Source organism: Zingiber officinale, chromosome 2A, assembly GCF_018446385.1.
Source record: "Zingiber officinale cultivar Zhangliang chromosome 2A, Zo_v1.1, whole genome shotgun sequence".
Taxonomy (NCBI): domain Eukaryota; kingdom Viridiplantae; phylum Streptophyta; class Magnoliopsida; order Zingiberales; family Zingiberaceae; genus Zingiber; species Zingiber officinale.
In genome coordinates, this window is record NC_055988.1 from 138670496 (window position 1) to 138695460 (window position 24965).

Genomic DNA, 24965 nt, shown 5'->3' on the forward strand with positions numbered 1-24965 from the left:
TGGGTAACGTTACGGGGGACCGGATCCTCTGATCCCTTTATCTTGATTCACTCTTAGACCAAGATAAAAAGATTGATGGGAGACAATGACCCCATTTATTAATAGGTAAAGATTCATTACCTCCATCAATATAAAAATTGAATCATAAATTAATATAACTTTTATGGACGGATCCATCCCAACGACTGACCATGTCATCCTCGGCTCAACATGAAAATGTATTGATTGGACTGGTATCATGCATGTCCAGCCCAGCAGACCCATCGTAACACCCCTGCGTAACAGAGAGAATCATAAAAATCTTATCCCATTCTGCGGGACCCGTATTGATTAAAGCGGATGTAAAATTACGGAATTTTCAAATGAGCACTTCACATTTTTTTAATGCATATTTGTTTTTTATTTTAACCTTTCCGTCGAGAATATTTTAAAACTCAGTACTATTTTAATGTTTATATTTAAAAACTAGGATCACATATGACAGTTGCTATTAATTTTTGAATATAATGAAACTTTTTGAAATTCAGTATTTATATTTTAAATGCATATCAGTTCCTTTGACAATTCCTAAGAGCATCCACACCAGTTTTCTTATCCAAAATATATAATTTAGGGTAAAAAAATTACTTTATTAAATTTAGATATTCACTTTTGAAAACATCATATAACAGCTTCCCTATTTCTTCTCTCTCCTCTATAATGTTTAGGGAATGGAATTCATTCCTTAAATTTAGAGAAGTACTGTTCATAAATGTATAATTTAGGGAATGGATAGGGTAGCTGATGCAAAGATTTTTTAGCTACCCTATCTAAAATTTAAGGTAAAATTTTTGAATAGGGTATCTGATGCGGATGTTCTAACGCCCAGCCTGTGCAGGTCCAAAATTAAAGGCGGGAGGGGATTTGAATTGGATTTTTTTTCCCAATTTAGAAATAATTCAGGGTTTTATGAATTTTGACTCCAATTCACTAACTCGTTTACGACTTGTGAGTTATTCAGATCTTGGTTCAAAAAAAAAATTTATTTGAGTTTATTCGATTAAATTAACGAACTGAATTCAAGCCTGTTTTTAAATTCAAAAATATTATCAAACCGAGTTCGAGCTTAATAGTATTTGATTTGTGAACTCATAAATATATTCGTTTAGAGGTTCACGAACGTATTCTTTAAGAGACTCATGAACATATTCATTAAAAAATTTATTTATTTTATATATTTATATATATACACATTAAATATAAAAAAATAATAAACATAATAATATATTATTAATTATTATAATGAATTAATTTAATCAAACTCGAACTAAATTCATTTAATTTTTAAATGAATTTTTTAAATCAAATTCTATTTAATTTTATTACGAATCTTGGCTGAAGAACTTAGCAAAGAATAAGTTTGACTTTACCCCCTAATTTAATTCTCATTGCGGATCTAACGGACAAACTGTGTGACTACACAAACCCGATCCGCGACCCCAGTAAAAGGTTCGGTCTTCTCGCTCGAACCCGGATCGGAGCAAAGTTTTCGCCACTTCCACGGCGAGTCAGAGGATGAGCGGCGTTGGCGTCGGCCGCCAAGCGGAAGCCTTGAGGCTGTTCGATGCCCACTGCCACCTCCAAGATCGAAGAATCGCGGCCGTTGCTCCTCATCTCATCCGTACAGCCCTAGACTGCGGCGTCCAGCGTTTTGCCGTCAATGGCGTCTCCGAGGTGCCCGTATCTAGACGCCTTGCTTATTTTCTTGGTGTTTAGGGCGTTTTGCTTGTTACGTTCGTTCCTCGTATAGGCGGACTGGCACATCGTCAAGCAGATGGGGGACGAGTACCCTAGCATAATTCCCTGCTTTGGCCTTCACCCCTGGTGAGAAATTTCATTGCACTCCTCATCCTTCTTTTCAAATTCTTCTTTGACGTTGATCGATTGTTATGATCCATGCATCAAATAGGTTTGTTGCAGAGAGATCCCCATATTGGTTCAGGTCATTGAAAGAATTCCTCAGCGCCACGCCAGCAGCTTCCGTGGGTGAGGTATGGATACTCCTTTCTTGGTTTTTAAGATTTCTGCAAGTCAAGACTAATGGTTGAAATTGTTCAGTGGCTTAAGTAGTGAGAATACTTGTTTAATCAGGTTATATAGTATATAATTTTACTGTAACTAAAGGTTGATTATTTATATCACATCCGGAAGCGGATGTGGATGACGCTCAGTGTCAGAGTAGATGATCTGACTTTGAAGGCTGACTGTCTATCTCTTCGCATACTTGCTAACTGATGGAATTGATACACTAAGATAGGCAAACGGGAAATGAAGGTAACAATAGGTAGTCAACTTACCTTAGTACCAAATTATTTTATTTTCAAATATTCTCGACATTTGCATCATGATAGATTATTTGACTCATTTTGGTCATGACTATATTCATATTTCTTTCAATGCTTGAGACCGTGCATTCCTAGTTAGTTGCATTATGGGCTAAATTGGCTTATCGCCATTGGGAAAAGTTATAAAGCCAATAATGTTCATCGTCCATTCTGGACCATTCTCACAAGTCTATCAACTCTCACTTCTAGGTATTACAAAGAAGGAAGCAAATCAAGCATTTAATTTTTTGTACTCATCCCATTCAGAAATTTAGAGATTAGGTGAAGTTTGTAACAAGGCATGGTCCTTTAGCCCATCTGCATTCCTGTACTGTAATTTAAGGAAGCAAGTCATTAGGTAAAACATAAATTAAAATTTTAGTGGTAAAAATCAGCTATATTATATTTGTTCATACTTCTGTATGGTGAGTAGGTCAAATAGTGCAAGATAGAAGCTTCTATCTGTCAAGAACAGTGATGATGGTTCAGAGACGAGATAGTCTGACTAGAGAAGGGTGAATAGGTGGTGACTTACAAATAAAACTTCTTTTTCTTGCAAGCCAAAGACAAACAGCCTTGTTATCGTCCATGGGGTGCTTGTGTGTATATGACAATTTGAGTCATGTATAAATGCAGTGGAAATAAGAATAAAAATAAACTACAATAATATCAATACTAATACACTCTATGTATCCAACTCCACAACATATGAATTGTCTAGTGAGTCAACCCCATAAAAATTCTACTAAGGTTAAAGTTAGGTGTAACCCAGAGTTTTGATGTATCACTAAAGTTAAAGTTTGGTTAGTTGTGATCTAACAATTTGTGTCAAGTGTGTAGGTGCAGTTACTTGACATATGGTGAAGTCCTAGTTGGGAGCTAGTGACTAAGTCCTAGTGGAACTAGGAAACTGAAGACTTGATGGGGAGTGAGGCATGAGCTAAGTCTTGATTGAAACCAAGCAAAAAAGTCCTAATTGCATGCTAGGTGAATCAATTCCAAGTGGAGTCGGCTAGGAGTTGAAGGCTTGGCAGACAAAGTTCAAGTGGAGTAAGCTGGGAGCTAAGTTTGGCAGACAAGTCCAAGTGGAGTAAGCTGAGAGCTGAAGCTTGGCAAACAAGTCCAAGTGGAAAGAGCTGTAGCCAAGGTTTAAAATTTCGACCCGTACCAAGGTTTCGGTCTTAGACCGGAACGATACAGTTTCGGTATCGTATTGTGCCATGCCGATACAGTTTCGGTATTTTTTATTTATCTATAGTATTATAAGATAAATATGTTTATTGTGTATATAAAAATAAGTTGTATATTGATTTATTATAAGTTCTCAATTATTGAATAATTTAATATTGTTAGAAAAAATAATTAATTTAAATAGAATTGATATATCAATAATTAAATTAAAATGGAAGTATCTATAATAATAATAATAATAATAATTAATACAAGATATTACTTTATATTAATAATAATTATATAAATTGACTATTTATTCATTTAATTAATTATTAATTAAATAATATATATTTTAAATAGTGAAAAATGTCAAGTAAAAAAATTTAAAAAATAAAAATATATCAGAATATAAATATAATTTATTAGAATTTTTAAAATTTTTTTTGAATTTTTTAAAAAATTTAAATGAAATTTAAAATAATAAAAAATATATTAGAATATAAATAAGAATTATTATATGTTTTTTAAATTTTTAAATGAAATTTAAAACGTTATTTTTTTCAGAATATTAATTAATAAAATTTATTTAATTTATTTTAATTTTAAATATATTTTTTATATATTTTATTAGGATAATTTAATTAGAGTTTATAAAAGTCTCTTCGAAATATCACACATCCTCCTTAGGAATTATTTAAATTAATTAAATAAAATAAATAATTATTAAAAAAGAAAAAAAACCTGTGTACGCGAGATCACCCGCGATCATCGCGGGCGATCGCCGGGGGCGTCTGACGGCGCTGGAAGCGTCGCCGGACGCCTCCGACGGCACCGGAAGCGTCCGACGACCCTGTCGGAAGTTTTCGGCGCCCGGCGGAACGGTAAAAATCGTCCGTGCCGAGCGGCACGGAATGACATTTCATACCCTGGCTGTAGCTTAACAACTCAGTCTAGATGAGTGGGAGCTGAACATCTAGACCCAACGTTAGTGCGAATAACTTTACATTTTCTATCATACTCATTACGTGTAACTAGTGCAGGTTGATTGTTTTAGGCGGTTGGAGGGAGTCTGGGTTGTATGATTGGCGATAACTCTCGACAAGGAAATTCGGAGAGTCGAAACAACCTTATCAAGTCCAGGCGACTGAATGATATGGGCGATTGGAGTTGCTTCCAGGCAATCGGGAGATGACATTATGAGCAACCCGAGCGAGTGAGGTCAAGATTAAGGTTGACCCCTCTCCAGGCAACTGGAGGGAGTCCTATCGACTGAGAAGCTTTATTAACGTTATATAATGGATAATAGTTGCAGCCACATCAGCATCTACCCAGGCGAAAGGTTACAACCGTCTGGGAGAAGGCTGTGCTACGCTCGTCTTCTGTGCTACGCTGCGACTTGGGCTACATTTTTAATCGGCAACACTTGAGTAATATTAATTGTATTTGTGCTTAATTTTTAGATTTTTTTGGTAATTTTTTCCCATCTCTAGAGGTGTTTTGGAATGAGTAAATTAGAAATAAGAATCATATTTTTATAATTGCTGTATGTGTCTACATTTCTGGTTTAATTGATCAACTGCTTGCATGCTTAATTCTTAGCTAAATCTCTTGCATGTTTACATTGTTTTGTCTTACTTGATTGGTAATTTTTATTTATGCTATGCTAATTCAATTGCTTTTTAAGTTATTATCTGCTCATAAAATTTGTAACGCTATTCACTTCCCTAGCGTTGAGTTCGATCCTACAATTTGGTATTAGAGTCGGTTGAACTGATAGTATGTTAGGCAAACCTGGTTAGGTGCATTTATTGGCTGGGTAAGGGGTATCCTGCCTAGTACATCTAGTCAAGTGAATATAGTTGAAGTGCTAACTCACCTTACTCTAAACCAGTTTGACCAAGACATTGTATTAAAGTTGATTTAGTCCTAGATTCTTAAGTTAGCTTTGTCTTAGGAAATGGTTATTGTTTCGATCAAGAAGACTCCTGTGCCTCGCCACCACTTGGAAGCAAATTTAGGAAACCCTTGCTCAATTTGTCCAAAACAAAATCTAAATTTAACATAGGGCAAACTTTGTGCTTGGAGACGGGATAAACAATTAAATTAATTAATAATCCGAGCTTGGCCCGAACCCAATCCAAATCCTAATTTCAACCATACCCAATCCAAACCATATCCTATCCTAGACCTTAATACAACTTGAACAAATTTGTATTTTTTTGAGAAATGTCTTTGTAGGAAGGATTCAGCACAACCTGCTCTTCTCTCTTCAATGATGACAATTTCGCATATTAGAAGTGGAGAATGCAATATTATCTCATGACTAATATAGAGAACTATCTCATAATAAAGGTGGGCTTTGAAATACCTACAAATGAACTGGGCAACCCGTTGACTTTTGTGGATAAGTGAAAAAAAAGAGAAAAGTTCAAGCTAATGCTAGAGCTACAACTACATTTAATGTGGACTAACTCAGGAACAATTGAGTAAAGTAGGTCTGTTCACCAACGCTAAGCAACTCTGGGATAAGCTCATCGAGTTGCACGAAGGTTCAATTATTCACGAATTGCTAAGAAAGACTTGCTATTAAATCAGCTCCAAAGCATCCAAATGAAGGAAAATGAATTGGTAAGTAGTTGCATAGCATGTAATCAGGTATGCACTTAAGGCACTTTCAAGGAGATGGGCATAAATGGTTGAAGGATCTGTCTATTATAAAATTAGATGGATTCTTTTTGCGATTTTGAACTCCATGAATGAACTAATCTTCATAAAAAAGAGAAGGGTGTAGCTTTGATTGTAGGGAAATTTAAGACAAAATCCAACCCTAAAGAGGAGACCGAGTTAGAATTCGAGGCTGAATCAACAACCGGTGAAGATGATCTATCTTCAGAAGTCACACCTAGTTAAATGAATGATTCGACGAAAAAGTTCTGTAATATCCCAAATTTCTAAATTTACTTAAAGTCAGTGTTGTTAGAGGCGCGAGGCGCACCGAGGCGCAAAGGGGCTACTAGAGCCCGAGGCGCGCCTGAGGCGTGCGCCTCTTGAACATGAGGTTGATGACTATTAAACTATTAACACACTCATATAATATGTTAAATATGATAACTATTAATATTCTACACACATCAATATCAACTATGAGAAGCAAAGCAACACCATAATAAAATTAATAAAAGTTTCAAACTTTCAAGTTTCAACTTTCTAATTTAAACTAACAAATTTCATCAAAACAAGCGTAATAAGTCAAATTAATCATCAAGCTCAAGATCATCCTCATTGTATTCTTCTTCTTTATCTTCATCTTCTTCAAATTCAGTTTCTTCTTCTTCTTCATCTCTACGTCTTAGAGATGAGTGTCTCATAGAGGAAGATGTATTTCCCTTCTCAACTTGTTTAGGCCTAGCATGTGAACTGGAGGTCATGGATGCAATATTTTTTCCTCTAGTACAATATTCAGGCTCTTCAACTCCACTAGCCCTAGCAACGACATCCCATGTTAAGTCATCACCTTCAAAAACCAACTCATCTTCTTCATTATCACTTTCTCCATCCATTCTACCCATCAGCCATTCATTACTATCATCGATATCTGCCATAGAGATGGGGTCAATCTTATCACGTGCATCATACCGAAGTTTTAAGGCACGATTATATTTCACAAATACTAAATCATTTAAGCGCTGTTGAGCCAGCCTATTCCTTTTTTTGCTGTGAATCTACAAAATGTTAAAAATCATAATAAGTATAATAAAATAGCAAAAAATATTTTCTACTTATAAAAGTGACATACTAATAGTATTAAACATTTATATTTATTACATACCTGCTCAAATACACTCCAATTGCGCTCACAACCAGAAGCACTACAAGTGAGGCTAAACACTTTAATAGCAAACTTTTGCAATTCTGGGGTATTTGCTCCATAACATTCCCACCATTCTGCTGGAGATTACGCTCTTCTGTGTCTAATTGCCACATTTCTCCCAAATAGCCCTTCTGCCTTTCGATATATAGAGAGTTGGGTAGTGATTTTATCTTGCTCAGCAGCGCTTGGAACCAATCTCTTCATAGTTTCAAACAAACCATTCACCACTTCTCCACAGATATTTGAATCTGTGTATGAATAAAAATATTCTGGATTCAAATAATGTCCTGTAGCATGCAAAGGCCGATGAAGTTGACATTCCCATCTCGTATCAATGATCTCAAACACTTCTTTATATTTCTCTTCTTTCTCCTTAAAGGTCTTCATAATTGTTTCTTTTGCCCTATCTATAGCTTCATAAATATAGCCCATTGCAGGTTTTCTTTCCCCATCAACCAGTCTCAGAACACGGACTAAAGGGCCATATATCTTTAAAATATGCACAACACTGCTCCAAAATCTAAGTGTCATGATGATTTTAGCTACCTTTTTCCCCGCCGCTTCTTTTGCCCATTTACTCTCTGTCCAATCCTTTGAAATGAACATTTTTTTTTAAATTTTGCTTCTGTAGATACATCCTTTCAAGAGTGAGAAATGCAGTAGCAAATCTTGTTTTACCATGCCTGGGCGAACATAAATGTAAACATTCACACTCATTGCCTTCTTCAATGTTGCTTTAAAATCAGGCAATTTCCCAATATCTTCTAAGATCAAGTCAACGCAGTGAGCAGCACAACGAGTCCAATACAGGTGTGGCCTTTTTGCTTCTAATAATTTTCCTATAAAAGAAGTTAGAAAACTAGATAAGTTTAACATGTATAAGAAAACACATATTGATAAGAAATAATTAAATAGATTCTTACCAGCAAACACATTATTACTTGCACTATCCGTAACAACTTGAACAACATTTGCTTTTCCTACACGCTCCACAAATCGATCAAGCAACTGAAATATTTTCTCTCCAGTCTTTGCATAATTAGAAGCATCAACTGATTCGATGAAAACTGAACCTTTAGGAGAATTCACTAAAAAATTAATCAATGTCCTGTGCCTTTTGTCTGTCCACCCATCTGCCATTAAACTACAACCATACTTGGCCCATTCTATTTCACACGACTTAATGTAATCATTTGTCTCACTATCAACAGCTTTTTTTAAAAAAGGAACCCGCACCTCATGATAACTAGGTCCTTTTAGACCTATACCATATTGGCCGACCAAGTCCAACATCTTTTTGAAACTTGAATAGTTAACTGCATTAAAAGGAATCGCCGCATCATACATCCACTCAGTTATGGCCATACAAGCATTTTCCCTCAATTCTTTCTTGTATGCCTCATTTATCGTAGTTTGTCTCTCTTTACCCTTTCTACTTTCAATATTTTTTTGCACATTAGGAGCAAAATACGTATCCATTGGACCTATTTGTCTGGGTCTTTTTTGCATATTCACTGATCTAGAACTTGTACTTGTAGGCGGCGGCACAACTTTAGCTCCAACATCATCCATATCAATATCATCACCAAGAGGGTCTACATCCTCAAAGTCCAATGTCGCAAGTTTAGAAAGATTACTTTTCTCCGTCTTTTTCTCCATGAAAATTTTAATTTCTTCACGTACATGAGGTGGACATTTTTTGCAAGTCGTAGTATTTCGAAACCCTTCAACAAGATGTTGTTTTGCATGATAGATACCCCTTTGGTAACTTTTTGACAAAAGTTATAAATCAAATCATTTTTGTTATTCGGATTAACTTTTTGAAAATAATTCCATCCAGGATCTTTTGATATATATGTTGGAGTATCACTACTACCTTCCATGATAATTGAACAAGAAAATAGCCTGAAAAATTAAAAATAAAATAAAATCAACGCTGTCAGGAATAGAAAAGCACTGTACCGGTAAAAAGAGAACAAAAAGACAAATGAAAAATAAGACAGCAGCCCGAACAGGACCAAAAATACAGCAAAAACGGACAGCACAACAAGAACACTGCACCTGTAATAGAAAAACTAGAAAAAAAGCAAACAGAATAAAAAAATGAAAAAAATAGAAAAAAACAAATTAATAACTAGATAGCATCTGCAGCACGGATGAACAGGATCAAAAATACAGCAAAACGGACCGCACAACAACAAGAACAGTGTACCAGCAATACAAAAATGAAAAAACAAAAAGAAAAACAGGATTAAAAAATGAAAAAACATGGAAAAAAACAAATGAAATACTGGACAGCAGCACGAACCAGCAAAAGTGATAAAATAGGATAAAAAAAACAGCAAAACGAATAGCAAGCAAGATTACAATCTGCAAAAATAGCAAAAACGGGAAGAAGAAAACAAAATCAAGCAGCAGCAAGAACACGAAAGCAACTCAATGAGAAGCAAAAACAGAAAAAGAAGAAGAAAAGAAGATACCAGAACACAGAAAAGAAAAAAGAAGAAGAAACGAAGAAAAAGTGAAAACGAAGAAGAGAAAAAGAGAAGAAAAGAAATAGCAGAAGAAGAAGAAGAAGGAGAAGAGAAGAAGATATCAAGAAGATAACAGAAGAAAAACGAACAAGAGAGGAAGAATCGAAGAACAGAAAAACAAAAAAAAGAAGGAAAAAACACATACCTGGGCGACGACGCGACTCAGCAACGGCGGCGGCGAACGGTTCAGGTTTCTTCTTCTTCCTCGTTCTTGCGTTCTTTTCTTCTTCTGCTTGTGTTCTCTTCTTCCCTTCTTGCGTTTTTTTCTTCTCCCCGTGCCCTAATTCATTTTTTTTGGTTAAGAATATAGATATTGTTCATGATCGCACGTGCAATCGCGCCCGCGATCGCGCCTCGTCGCCTGATCGCGCCTCCGTTGAGGTGCGAAGGCGCGCCCAGGCGCGCGCTTGGCGAACAACGCCCACCTCGCGTGGGTAGAGGCGGTTTTCTCGGCGACTTGTGCGCTCGACGCCTCGGGCGCGCCTTTAACAACACAGCTTAAAGTCATTTTTGACTTTATTATTACCATTATTATTATTTTTCTATATAATAAAAAAAAACCAACGCATGCTTTATATTTAATAAATAAATACATAAGTAAAAATATTAATAAAAGAATATTTAAACACACACCATTATAATGATTTCAATTGCTGTTAGAATATCTCGAAATTATAAACATAAATAAAACAATATGACTTCTTAAGATCCAACTCAGGTCTAACAAACTAAAATAGATTAGCATAAATAATTTAATAATGTATTTTTCCTCTCCAAAACCATTTTTAAGCATAGATAGTATATATATAAAAAAGAAAATCATTTGATCGTCATATCTGCAGAAGCTTGTAAGGTCCTTGGAATGTATATTGCCTGTACAGTCCATTCAAGCGTCCGAGCCTCTAATCTCATCAAAGCTATTCTCACCTGCATCATTCAAACTAAGTGAGTCTAATGACTCAGCATGCCCTAACCATCATAGCAAATAATGCATATTCATATTCCAGTGAAAAACAATATCCTTACATAAAATAACATAAGCATAATAATATGAGTAAATCTTTCATAATACCATAATCATAGCATAATCATAATCATGAATCATTTATCATAGCATTTATCATTCATTGAAAGATTCTTAAGGTGGCGTTTGATCATTGAAAGTGACTAGCTAATTGGGGGGAAGGGGTTGATTGATCAATCTCAGCTGTAAAACCATGGTATCAGGCGGTGAGGCATCAGTAACTCTCGTCACTGGGCCGTGGCCTAAAATAATGAAAATTCAATATTGGGCTCCCTCTGGGATCTTCTCTCGTAAACGGGCTCCCTTTGGGGCCTTCTCCTGTAAACGGGTTCCCTCGGGGGCTTCTTCCGTGAACGGGCTCACTCTGGGGTCTTCTACCTCACGGAAAATCCACAAATCACAATTTATCACAGTCAACTCACATACTTCAAGATAATTTTTCATCTTATCATCACCTGTATAAATATCATACATTATATCATTTTTTTTTCTCTTAAAGTTACGCATACATTGTAATAACAGCACATATCATTAAATTTCCTAAAATATCCATAATCATTTAAATTAAATATCTTTATCCTACCCAACCCTTCCTAGACCAGCAGCCGCCTTGCAACATCAAGCCATGCGTTTACATGCAAGGAATATCAAGTTTTCATGCATAATTCAATAAAACGAAAAATAAGCGTCATTTTCATGCATAAATCAGTAAAAACGAAAATATACATCATGCTATTAACTTTCCTTCATGCAATAAATCAAAGCACACATATATATAGCTTGAATGATGAGAGGGACGAAGGATTGAACATGCCTTTATGTGATCCCCACCTGATTATTCTAATCCAGACACGTAGGAGAGTTGCCGGAAGGATAGGAAAATGGCTTGGCTTCGATTTATCCTTGAAACTTGATCAAAAATCATTTGATATGAAACAACGACCTTGCGGCTGCCACCAGACTCCTCACCCTCAGTTTTGCCGTGAAGCTTTGTGGGAAATCATATGCTTGGAAGATAAGGTTTTTGGCTTTAAATATTTAGGTCAAGATTAGGCCCACTAATCCTAGGTAACTAGGCCCAATAAAATCAATAAAAACCTATATATGAGCAAAAATCACTATTCATATAATTAATATTCATGTGACTATTATTCACGCAGTAATATTCATCGAGAATATTTATATATTTGAAACCTGTTTTGGTTTAATATTAATGAAAAAGTAAACTTGGCCCAACATCTAATATTCAAAAAGAAAAACAAAATCCTAATTATGAAGTCATGCGAAACTACTCAATTAAACCTTTAATCATGCCTAGCAGATGACATAATGCATTTAAAATCATTAAATTAAATTACTATTTTTCTATATTGCATGCATGGAGTTTACGTTTGCGGATTTTGGACCTTACAAGTTCACTCGAGATTCGTGAAAAAGGAAATCTGTAAGAAGGATCTTACGAACGTACGGTGCTTCGACTGCAAGAAGAAGGCCTACTTCAAAACTAACATTCCTCTACTAGAAGAAAAGGAGAAAGAACTTGAAAAGAGGAAGAAGAAGAAAGCCCTAAAGGCAACTTGGGACGAATCACTATCATAATCTGAACCAATCTCATACCAAGTCTACCTACTAGCACTGATAGCATTCAGAGAAGCATCAAGTTCAGAGTATAAGTCAGGATACAACTCAACATCTGACTCAAGTCAGATTAGAGACTTAGACGAGTCAGTTGATTAGGTAATAGATCCACGTACTGAAAAATTGTATGCTACTATTTCTTACTTGACTAAGATAAGCTAAATACAAGTCTAAGGTTAAGACTTTATCTAAGGAGGTCAAAGACCTTACGGAAATGACTCACTTAGATTTACTAACTCAGGTTAGTTAAGTTGGAACCTCAACTTAATTTAAAAACTTAATTTAAAAACCAAGTTAGTGAGTTAAAGTCTATGTTGAGCAAGTTTATGTCTGGTTCTAATTATTTAAATATGATGCTTGGGACCAGACGAGCTGCATATAACAAAACTGGACTTGAGTTTAGCTCGAGTCAAAATCATGTCTCTTACCTTAGTCAAAAGAAATGCAAAGAATAAGATAGCTTGAGTTCCGAAATCATACTTAGTCAATCAAGTAGAAAATAAATTTTATTGGGTACATAAACAACATTTATATGTGGTTAATGCTAATTTTGCTATGTTTAACCCTATTGCTAAATTGAAATATGTTATAGCTCCAATTATGGAAGCTAACTCTTAGATCTCTTAGACTAGGATTGACTCAAATCATGTTTACATCTCTATTATTTTCAAATATGATTTCAAAATTAATATTTGTATATAATATTTTTGCTTTATTCATTTTTACAAAATGGACTTAGTCTTGGCCTTACCTCACAAATGCCTTAGGGATAATTTGTTTATGTTTGAAAAATGTAGAAAGGTATGAGATGCTTAAGGTTACGACCTTTTTGATTCTAGATGCTTATATTAGCACATCAACATAAATTGGGGCTAGAAACTTCATATTGATCAATTTAGTAATTTTCATATTAAACAACTTAGTTTTCATAAAATTAAACTTGAAATTCTTTCTTAACTTGAATAACCGATTAAAAATTTCTATCATAGTCAAGCTCGAAATCAAAGTTGGACATTTCAAAAATGATTTGAAAAAAATAAATTGTTTTGATAAAAACTTAGATATTTTCATAAATGTCATTTTCAAGTCTGTTCAATTGCATGTTAACTTTTTTCAGATGACTGGACATATGAACTTAAGATAGGACTGAAAAACTTAGCTAGAAATATTACTTTCTCGAAAAGTCAACACCCTTCGGTCGCCTGCACAATATATAGGCGCCCAGGTGCTAAAAAAAGACAAATAATTTGAACTAAATTAACCAAATCCCGATAAAAATTAGATTTGGTTGACTGTATCTGCTTACAGATGACCATATTAATAACGTTAATTTAACTCCATAAAATTATAATTGTAGAATTTTTTTTGGCACACGGACGATCGTGACCCTATACGGTCGATCGTAGTACCCTTATATATACAACCGCGTACAACCACTAAAATCTCATCCAAAACTTGGTTTCTTCTTTTTAAATTTCGATTCTGAGCTCATCTTCAATTTGTGCCTCAAGTTCAAATCTCTACTCTTGCAAATCATCATGTCTAGATAATTATTTTCTTTATGAACTTATTTCTTCCCTTATTACTAGTTGGTGAATATTGAATATTTTCTTGTTAGACCTAGACGTAGATTCACTAAGGTTTTAACTTATCCTTCCATTGACTCTAGGTTTCCTTCTGGAAGCTTTAGGCTTAGGTATTAATTAACCACCTACATTCTCATGTCTTCTAAATATCTCAGTTGACAATTCTTTTCGGATCATTGTGTAGACATTTTCGAAATCATATCCCATTATGGCTTGTCTAAACTGGTTTATTGCGACCAAACAATCAACCTTGATTTATGTTACGAATTCTATAACAACTTAACTAGAGTTAATGATCTTACATTTACATCTCGAGTCAGAGGTATTAACATTACATTCACACCCGATCTGATTAGGGACCGACTGAGCTTCGTCCGTCTTCCTATACACTCGATTATTTTCCAACTTCAGACTACCTTTTCCTAGTCTTTCGCTCATATTTCATTAGATCTGATTTGCAAATATTATTTTGGTGGTAATCGAAATCCGACTCTTATAAACTTCCGTTCGAGTAAACTTCAAGCCGCATACTATGTTTTGAACAAAGTTTTCATGTGTTTTATCAATTCAAGCCCGAAGTCTAGCTATAATGTGATTTTTTACTTCTTTTTCTTATATACACTTTGACATAAATTGGATATCAACTTAAGCTTGCATATCTTCAACTCCATCTATCATGCATGTACCATTTCTAATCATCTGGTTTTTATGCCTTACTGTCACATCTTCACTCTCATCTGTGCATCTTTCAAGGTTGATGTTTATGGAGGAAACATCCAACCGTTAAATAATTCTAACATGATAGGATTTAGATAGTTTAACCTAGCCAAAATGGTCCTTAAAAGAACATCTTAGTATGGAAGGATGACAGGCATACTCATCTAGAGGCTGATGAGATCCTAGCAGAGCCCGTAGCACAACTACCCGTACTTCTTACACCCCAGCACCTTCATCATCATTGACATTAGAGGTCCGAGTGATTCGCCTAGAGGAGGATGTCATTCGTACATTGCAACTTTTGGAGGCCCAAATAAAGGAGATAATGGATATATTGAGTACTTAGAATGCAAGCCATCAAATTCCACCTTTGGACCAGACTGATCTATCTTAATTTTTTTACTATGAACTTGCAATTTGTTTACGGACTTGTAAATTTATTTATAGTCCAGATTTGCAGTTTACTTTACTTGTTTTGACTTGTTGACTATGCTTGACTATTGGCTTAACTTACCGTTTACTTTACCTGGATCTGAATGTTTAACTGGGGTTTGACTTACTTGAATTTTTTTTATAGTTGATCTATTTTCTTACAAATATGTTTGATTTATTTAATTAATCTTTAATTATTTTACTTGATTGGATGCATTGTTTTATTTTTATCTCTTCTTTACAAAATTTTCCATTTTGATGTATTAAAAATTTGAAGATATGTAAAAACTGGAGTGGAAGTTAATTTTAAATTTGTGAGAGGTAAAAGTTTAACTTCCCAATTTAAACAACTTATATGATTTAGGGAGAACAATATTTAAAGGGGAATTATTTCTTTTTGATGTTATATTCATGTATGACTGCATTAATTATATTTTTATCATACATTGAATATAAATGCTAAAACTTATTTTTGATTATTGTTTACTAACTTTAACTTAGTTGTCATACGATCAAAATGAAGAAGATTGTTGGTGCCGGGAAAAATTAGAGTTTTTATTTATAACTAAGGTTAAAGTTAGGTTAGTTGTGATTTAACAATTTGTGTCAAGTGTATAAGTGCAAGTTACTTGACATGTGGTGAAGTCTTGGTTGGGAGTCTGGTAGTGACTAAGTCCTAGTGGAACTAGACAACTAAAGACCTGATTGAGAGTCAGACATGAGCTAAGTCTTGATTGGAGCGCAAGAAAGTCCAAACTAGGTGTTAGGTGAATCAAGCCCAAGTGGAGTAAGCTAGGAGTTGAAGATTGGTGGACATGTCCAAGTGGAATCTAAGAGTTGTAGCTTGAGTGAGGCCTAAACATCTAGATCCAACGTAAATGCGAGTAACTTTACATTTTCTATCATACTCATTATGTGTAACCACTATAGGAAAGTAAGTTTCAATAGTTCCAGGCGGTCGGAGGGAGTCCGGGGCGAGTGGCTAGCGATAACTCTCGATAAGGGAATTCGGAGATTCCAAGCAATCGTATCAAAAGTCCAGGCGACCGAAGGATACGGTGATCGGAGTTGTTTCTAGGAGATGACATTATTAGCAACCTAAGTGAGTGGGGTCAAGATCAAGGTTGACCTCTCCAGGCCTAGAGGGAGTCCAATCGACTAGGAAGCTTCGTTAACGTTATCTAACATATAAGAGTCGCGACAACATCTACCTAGGCGACTGAGAAGTTTACAGTCGACCGGGAGAAGGCTATATAAAGGGCTTTGGGGCAGAGCTTGAAAATCACTCAATCACGCATTTACACAGAATTCACTCTTCTTCTTGTGCTCTAGTGTTCTCTCGTCTTCTGTGCTGCGCTGCGACTTGTGCTACATTTCTGATTGGCAACACTCGAGTAACATTTTCATTTCTTTTTATGTTACCATATTAATTGTATTTGTGCTTTTTAAAATTCTTTTTTGTAAGGTTTTCCATCCCTAGAGGCTTTCCCTAAAGGGTAAATTAGAAATAAGAATCATATTTTTATAATTGTTACGTGTGTCTGCATTTCTAGTTTGATTGATCAACTGCTTGCATGCTTAATTGTTAGCTAAATCTCTTGCATGCTTATATTGTTTTGTCTTAGTTGATTGAATTAGTCTACGTAATATTTATTTCCGCTGTGCTATTCTGATTCAATTGCTTTTTAAGTTGTTATCTGCTCATAAAATTTATAACGCTATTCACTTACCCTTTAGCGTCAAGTTCCTACACCTTTAAAATCCATGCTTAGGATGTTTACAAGTGATCTCTTCTTACTAAATACAATAAATGTAAAGCTAAATAAGAAAGAAATTATCAAGGTGATTGAGTTGATGCATTCAACCTTTTTGAAACTCTTAGAGACCTTTAAACAATATAGGCACAACGATTGAAGACTTTCTAGTTCACTTCAATATAATCATGTCAACTCAAAGCTCCCCAAGAGCTTTTATAAGAAAGGATGCAACGGCTTTATTTTGCCCACCTCTAATCATCTAAACCAATCTCTAGTCAACTAATCATGCAAAAGTATCTATTACATAGTCAACGACTAGCTTGACAATATGTTGGAGCGAGCCGTCAAGAGCTCAAGCAACAACATTCTATTCTTCAAACTCTTTGTTCGTCGACTCTCAAATCAATTGAACTTTGCAGTTGACTAATGCTCACCCTGATTGACTGAATATGATTAGAGATCCCAACTTTACTCGGCTCACACCCTTATAAGTCTACATACAGCTACAAGACCAATCTTAGCTGCCTATGATGACTTAAAACAAGCGGTCCCTTCCCTTAATCAAAAGATTGACTATTGACTGCACGTTAAGGAAAATTGTTTTTCTTTCTTCTATTCCTTCCTTTCTTGACCCTATTAATCTTCATCAGATTGATCTCTACCTCAATCTCTGCCTAATCCATAGGATTAAGCTCCACTTGCATGATCTTTGCCTACCTTGCCTTATCAAGCTTCGCCATGATTCCCACCTAGTTCACCAGATTGAGCACAAGTTTAGTGAAAGGGATCTTGCAAAAGAGCACTAGGAGCTTCCCCTTGAGGGATGAAGAATCTAACTCTACCAAACAGAGATACTTGTGCCTTGTGTCAATCATTCATCTGACTATCAATTTTGAACAACAGCAAAAATAAATAAATAAATCAAAGCTATTGAGCAATCTAATTCACAAGTTGACTAAATGTTTTAAGAACCTGATGTATTGCCCATATTCCTATCCAATACTTTAGTATATACATGTCCCAGCTAGCCGCGTTATGTATATGCACTCAAAAGATTCTTCCATCTGCCATTGGCTTATCCAGTTTGCGTTTTGTTTCATCCAAGTGAAAAAGAATCATGAAAATGAGAAGGGAATAGATTCCTCAATTAAAGTATATTGTGATAAATGTTATGGAATAATTATATGGTGATTTAAAATATATCTATGCATGTTGGCATTTAGAGCATTCAATACTTTTTTAATGCTAATCATCACATTGTAAGTTTTTTTTGGATTGGTTATGGTGGCAAAAAGGCGAATACGCTCGCCCCCAGCGCCCTCGCCAACCCGTTCCAGGGCCAATACGGAGGAGGTAAATCATGGGCGGCTACTAGCCTTTGGAATAGTGACTAGCCTTTGGATTGGTTATGCTCTTACATAAGAGGGAAATTGATAATGGATATTAATTAAATGAGACCATATATATGCCCGCATAACTCATGTTACATCATCCAATAACTCAACCATATATTGTCTATATATACTTTTTAAAACCTTTAAGTTGATTGATCAAAACTTTGTTGAGGACATTTGGGAAAATGCAAACAGTATGACATTTGCAAAGTAAAGAAGAGACTAGGTCATACCAATTGGTTCTGCATATGTTTGAGCAAAGTTAATGATGATCTGAGACCTTGAACATATGATATAAGTAAAATAAATGAATAATATGATATGTGATTCTGGTATTGAAGATCCAAGAAGTTGAGACGGTACACAACTCTCCAAACTAATTATGTTCTCCTAGGTTTGCCTTTTGTGTCTGAGCTTGAATAATGTTTCTCATGTCTAACCCAGTCAATTGCATGAGAATGATCAAGGTGATTGCAATAGGAACTTCATCAATGATCACTTGGACCTACTACGCCACCTTGATTCCTTCAACCACCTTTGCTTTATGAGACCCTACCAAAAGATCAAATAAATTTAGGAATTGAAGTCTGATTTACATGGGCTGAATCACTAAATACCGAGCTTATTATAATGAATGAAAAAAATGGGAGGAATAGTATATTAATTTTTCCAAAAGTCATTGTTATAATTTCTTCAAGTCTTCATGAATACAATGTAGACAGAGTATTTGAAAATGGTCACTCACTACAATTATAATTTGTCGACATCAGTTGTAAAGGGAGATAGTACATCAAACTCAATGATTAATATTTCCAATGTTCTAAGATAAGCACCCATTCCCCTGTTGATGCAAACAAAACAATTTTCCAATATTGGCAACTCAAGTAATAAGTATACATTTATCTAGAATGAGCTCAAATTTTTACAACTTGATCAACATGGTTTAGTGGTAATTCTGAGTAGATTTGAAATATCGACAAAGAAGATTCAGCTATGGAGCATCAGCTTTGATTACTGAGTTTCCATCAAAGATAGTTTAAAATCAACCACCTTGGTCAGGTGAAATTTTTTACTCTAATGTACCTGACTTTTTTTAGTATGATTGCAAAATGTGTTTTGATTGTGGTGTCAGATGAACCTTAATACATGAAGACAACCGTGATAAGGAATACTGCATTATGTTGAACAGCACATAGTTGTAGGCTTGTAGCCCTTAGGTTAGCACAACTGGATGCTAATGGTAAATTTTGATTGGCAATTATGAGTACACAGGGCTTTTGACTACAAAAAAAGGACAATCAGTTGACAAATGAGGCTTTCAATTGGTGGTTATGAGTGGACAAGAAGCCGCTGGATCTTTTCTTAATTTATTTAAAAGCAACACTTCAAATGAAAATTTTAATTTATTTAAAATTAAGTACGAATTATATTTTTTGTTTTATATACCAATATTGGGTGATCTCCTTTCTAATTACAATTTTTAAGGATCAGATATCAGTATTGAATCATGTTTTACTAGATCATCCAATATTCAAATGTTACTTTTTTTTTTCCAATTACTACAATTGATCTGTTCCATGTGTCACTTATTGCAAAATGGAATATGAAGTTGGGGCTGATTCATATTGTTCAGTATGGGCCCACTGCATTTGATCATATTTTATATTGGCACAACTAAATGCGACATTTTGCCATCCAATTCAATAATAGTATTGGTGCCAATTGTAAACTCGGGATCTTGGTACCAACATTTTAAATGCTATAAATCATGTTGAACCAGCCATCTTTTTTTATATTTATATACTTTACATTTAGCTGATTGCACAAAAAAAAGGGTGTACTACCCCTGAACTGAATGATTTGTGTTCAAATACCTATTAAGAATTTGTGATTGAAATTGTGTAGATTGGCCTAGATAAAGGTTCACATGGAAGACAAATTGATTTTGCACAACAGGTAGTATTTCGTTCAGTCTTTAGTTAAGATTAGTAGACTAATCTGACGGGGATTTCTAAAATCTATCATTTACTTGTCTCATGCAGGTACAATCACTGTAGTGATCTTAATTAAACTTTTTGTTCATCTGGTATTTGGCTTTGTTTTCTCTTAGGTTGATGTTTTTAGCCAGCAACTTCAACTTGCCAAAGATTTAAAGAAACCAGTTTCCGTTCATTGTGTGCGTGCTTTTGGAGACCTTTCGGAAATCATGTTGTAAGGTTTAACTTAGTTCTCAATTTCTGGACTTCCATAGCTTTGGTATCAAGTTAGTACTGAAAATTTTGTAGGTTCTAATGGTACTTGCAAATATTCAAGGAAGAAGATTAGAAGTAGCATTAATGCTGACAAGGAAACAGATGTATGGAAAAGGAAATGAGCACAAATGAGAGTGACTTGCATCGTTGATCAGACAACCTCTATTGATAGCAAGTCATAGTAGTGTCCTAGAGGGTTGGTGTGATTTAGCCGGTCATTGTTAGATTGTTAGACGGTGATCATACCAACAGAGCGCAAACATAATGAGAAGGCACGAGAGTTCATTTAGAACCTAATCGAAGTAGAGCAGTAGTGGGAAGAGTTGTGGATAAGGGTGATGCCAAAGTTTGAGGATGATGGAAAGCGGAGGGGTAATAGTGATACTGAATTACTAGGTTTTGACTCTAATACTAATTGACATAATAAAAAATCAAATTGTCAAATCACCACAGAATTTAGAAGGAAATTGGAGTGAGCAAAGATAAATATCTCGAAGAGAAACTCTCTTTGAGAAGAACTCTCACCAAGAGAATCAAAAAGAAAATTGTGTTAATCAGAACATGGGATCCTAACTTGATTAGGTATTTTTTTCATAAAATATAATTTTGTTAATCCCAAGAAAATTCTAATTATCCCAATAAAGATTCTAATTGATTTTTTCTACAACATAAAGAACTGTTAAAATGTCTTTATCTATTTTTTTTAAAATATAACAAACTATCAAAATTCTGCCTTCGGCGATTTTTTTTTTTTCAATTATGTATTAAATAGGATTGAAAATTCTGACTCCCTTATTTACCTCCAATAGATGATGAATTTGATTGCTGTTTAGCTAAAAAGAACATGTTAATATTTCAGACAATCAATTATTCTACAATATTTACAGCATAAGTAAGATTGTTTCTTATCGAAATAAAATTATTTTCTAGGCAACAAATTGCAAAAAGAATTGTTAAATCATGGCTCAGACCTTTGCATAAAGTTCATGAACTCGAGGAATGTTTATCAGTTCATTGTGCAGTTCGTAGCCACAAGTTTTAAATCAGGCATGTAGCTAGTAGCAATTATCTTATATGTAATTGACGAAAGGCACCTTTCATAAGTGGATTCATGGAAAACTTCCATGTTTTCTACTGATCAAAACCCCACTTTACTGTTATGGGTACCCTGATAATGAGTCGCTTCTTGATTATCTCTCCCCTTTGTTGTTTCTGTGAGAAATTACTGCAACTTTCATGATTATGCTGTTCTCTTTGTTTTTTCTTTAAGCACATTCTTATTGTGAGGGAAAACATGGTGATTGTGGACAATAACCAACAGAATCAAAATTGAACTTGGTTAACCAGAAACCTAAAGCTTTAAGTTGGATAGGTAGTTATACTGAATTTTAATCCAATAAATTATTCAATAAATGTAGTAAGTATAGTTATGATTGATATAATAGCAGCCACAAAAATCAACCTAGACAATCTACCAAGGACTGTCTTGATTATGATCTTGAGTTATCTGCTTTTTTTTTTTTTTAAGTTTATTAACTTGATTTATCATAGAACTAGGAGGCTTGGATGCAAAATTAATGGCGATGGTGTTTAGATGATATCGACTCCAATTTGCTCTGTTAACTTTCTATAGAACTTTTTTGTAGGAAGCACAATTTACAACAGGATGAGGCATTCTAAGATCTTGTAAATGAAACATTGTCATGTCGATAATACCTGCGAAAAAAAAATCAAATAACTTTATTCTTTAGCATCTACATCAATGTATGTTTACTTATCTATCTGGTAACAGGAATAATGTTTTAATTTTTGTAATCAGACGCACTGGCCCTTTCCCTGATGGTGTTATTTTGCACTCATATATGGGATCTGCAGAATCAGTTTCTGGGTTTGCAAAGTTGGGTTCATATTTTTCGTTTTCTGGATTCCTGACATCCATGAAGCCACAGAAAGCAAAGAAACTGCTGCTATCGGCAAGTCTTATTAGAATATTGCTACTGAAAACAAGAATCAACTAGATTTGTTTCGCTGACCTACCAGAATTTTGTTTAGGTACCGAAAGATAGAATTTTAATTGAGACAGATTCACCTGATGGATTGCCAACTGCAAACACTAGTTCTTGGATTCCAGTACCCGTTTTGGCTTCTAAGGGAGAGCCAAGTGACCAGCTTAGTGATCAAGCGGGAGAAGCAACCAGATTATCTAAGGAAACACTGAATCATCCTGCTAACCTTCTCAATGTAAGTATGGGCTACATATTAGTCTGATACAAGTGGATTTTGGCGACATCAGAAATCATGCATGTGGTCTTTTCAGGTACTGAAATATGTGGCAACTTTGCTTGAAATATCTGAAGAAGAACTAGCACAGCTTAGTTTTGAAAATACTGTACGTTTGTTCTCTTATCCTGGGTCCAAAATTAGTTCTGATGGGAGCTGAGGTTTCTTCTATTTCATATCATTGTATGAAATGAGGATTGAATGTTTTATATGCAATGATTTGATATCTTTATGTGCATGTTGTAATTACAGCATCTCTTCAATTTGGTGTGGAAAATGACTTTTAATTTAACTAAAACATAATGCAAGATGACATTGCATGAAAGGATATTAGGCAAATGACACATTACATTGCAATCAATTGATTGTTTAAAAAAACAACCCAATAGTATCAGTCTTCCATCTTTCTCGTTTTAGTTTTTTTGCACATGCATAGCCGAAGGATGTTGATTTTCTGAATGCTGGTTTTCGAGTAAATGTGAATAGTGCACTTGTCAAAGTTTGATTTTTAAGATTTTCTGTTACGCAGGGGTCAGAATGAATGGGCCCGCAGGGCTGGGCATTCATAATATGGGTCTAACCAATCCATCTGCACGTTGACTGAGGATGGTACATTTCGTGGCGGAGTACCCTCCTGTTGACATGCGTCAGTTCGTGTTTGGGCCTAGGCATGTGGGGTTTATTCTATTTTTTTAAAAATTAAAAAAATAAAAATAAACTAAAAAAAAATACGGTGATTTACTTAAATGGCGCTCACAAAGTGGGTAAATTCTCAAATCGTTCATCGTACTTTGGACGGTCCTCCCCGTTCGACCCCTGTTATCAATCACAAATGTCAATTCTTACTTTTCCTGAGTCATATTAAAAAAAAAATTTAAATATAAAAATTATTTATATGATTAGGATGCATATAATTTTAATATCTTTCCCTCCGTCTTCACACGTGGAAAGTAAGTATTTCTCAATCTTTTTCTCACTTATAGATTTATACCATTCGAATTTATTTATTTTTAATTTAATAAATTTATAGCACTTGAATTTATTTATTTTTAATTTAATTACTAAAATCAGAACTAAGATTTAACATCAAATCTATTTTCTCCAAACTGTACTTTCATGTGATTGTAAATTCATAGAAATTTAAATAGTCTAGGTCTATCAATAAATTTTGATTAAAATCCACTAATCGATTTAAAAAATTTTGATTGCACCTATTTCAAATTTTGTAAGTTTTGAAGTGCTAAGGAGTTCAAATGTATCATCCTTTATTATTTTTGGGCTTTCTTAGTAGTGCAAAAGAGAAAAAAGTCTAATGGACATTTGAAAAGACCTTAAATAATATTTTTCAGATCTGAAATTGGACGGTTATGAGTTAACCTTATAACAAATTGTATATCTCTGAATGACCTTTGTTTTAGCTCCTAGACTCTCCAAAATTTATCCTGAGTTAAAAGTTATAACCTCTGCAAGTCAAAACCTCTAGGGAAGCTCGAAAATTAGTAATGGATAATATATTTGGACTCTTTGTAATCATAGAAATCCATAGGACTTGAAATGAGTGCAATATAAGCTTTCTAGGTCAATTATGTAAGTATTCTGTGATAGTTTTGATGTAATCAACCAAGTCAAGTTAGGTCATGTTATGTTTTGATATCCTTGTGTATAAGTGTGCATGAACTTAGGAGCACAGAAAATCGAGCAAAAGATAGCTAACGAGAAGAACAACACAAGAGAGAGTCGACGGGCTCAGTGAGTCCGAGGGACGAGGTGCTGTAGAAGAGTACGTTGGCGGACTAGAAGGAAACGCGCGGCGGTTCTGAGGGACGAGAAGCCGGAGCGGAAGACTGCTCGAGAAGGTCGAAACATGGGTTCGGGTGAGACTTATTTCGGATGGCCGAAATCACCCAAGCGAGCGGAGCTGGAGCAAAAGACCCGAACGAAAAG

The 24965-nt window shown here is 34.8% G+C and overlaps 1 protein-coding gene across 4 annotated transcripts; it reads left to right on the top strand.

Annotated features, from left to right (window-relative positions):
- Positions 1–1475: 1475 nt before the first annotated feature.
- LOC122042431 (uncharacterized metal-dependent hydrolase YabD-like) lies at positions 1476–23284 on the top strand. 4 transcript variants are annotated; one of them, XM_042602552.1, is made up of 8 exons: positions 1476–1713; positions 1790–1863; positions 1949–2030; positions 20395–20445; positions 20614–20705; positions 22561–22714; positions 22794–22982; positions 23059–23284. In XM_042602552.1, the coding sequence occupies exons 1-8, from the start codon at positions 1555–1557 to the stop codon at positions 23179–23181; spliced, it is 924 nt and encodes a 307-aa protein (XP_042458486.1). In that variant the 5' UTR covers positions 1476–1554; the 3' UTR covers positions 23182–23284. The 4 variants fall into 4 exon arrangements, with proteins under 4 accessions (XP_042458486.1, XP_042458487.1, XP_042458490.1 ...); XM_042602553.1 differs by having other exon boundaries at positions 20618–20700; XM_042602551.1 differs by having other exon boundaries at positions 1477–1713; positions 20600–20700.
- Positions 23285–24965: the final 1681 nt, after the last annotated feature.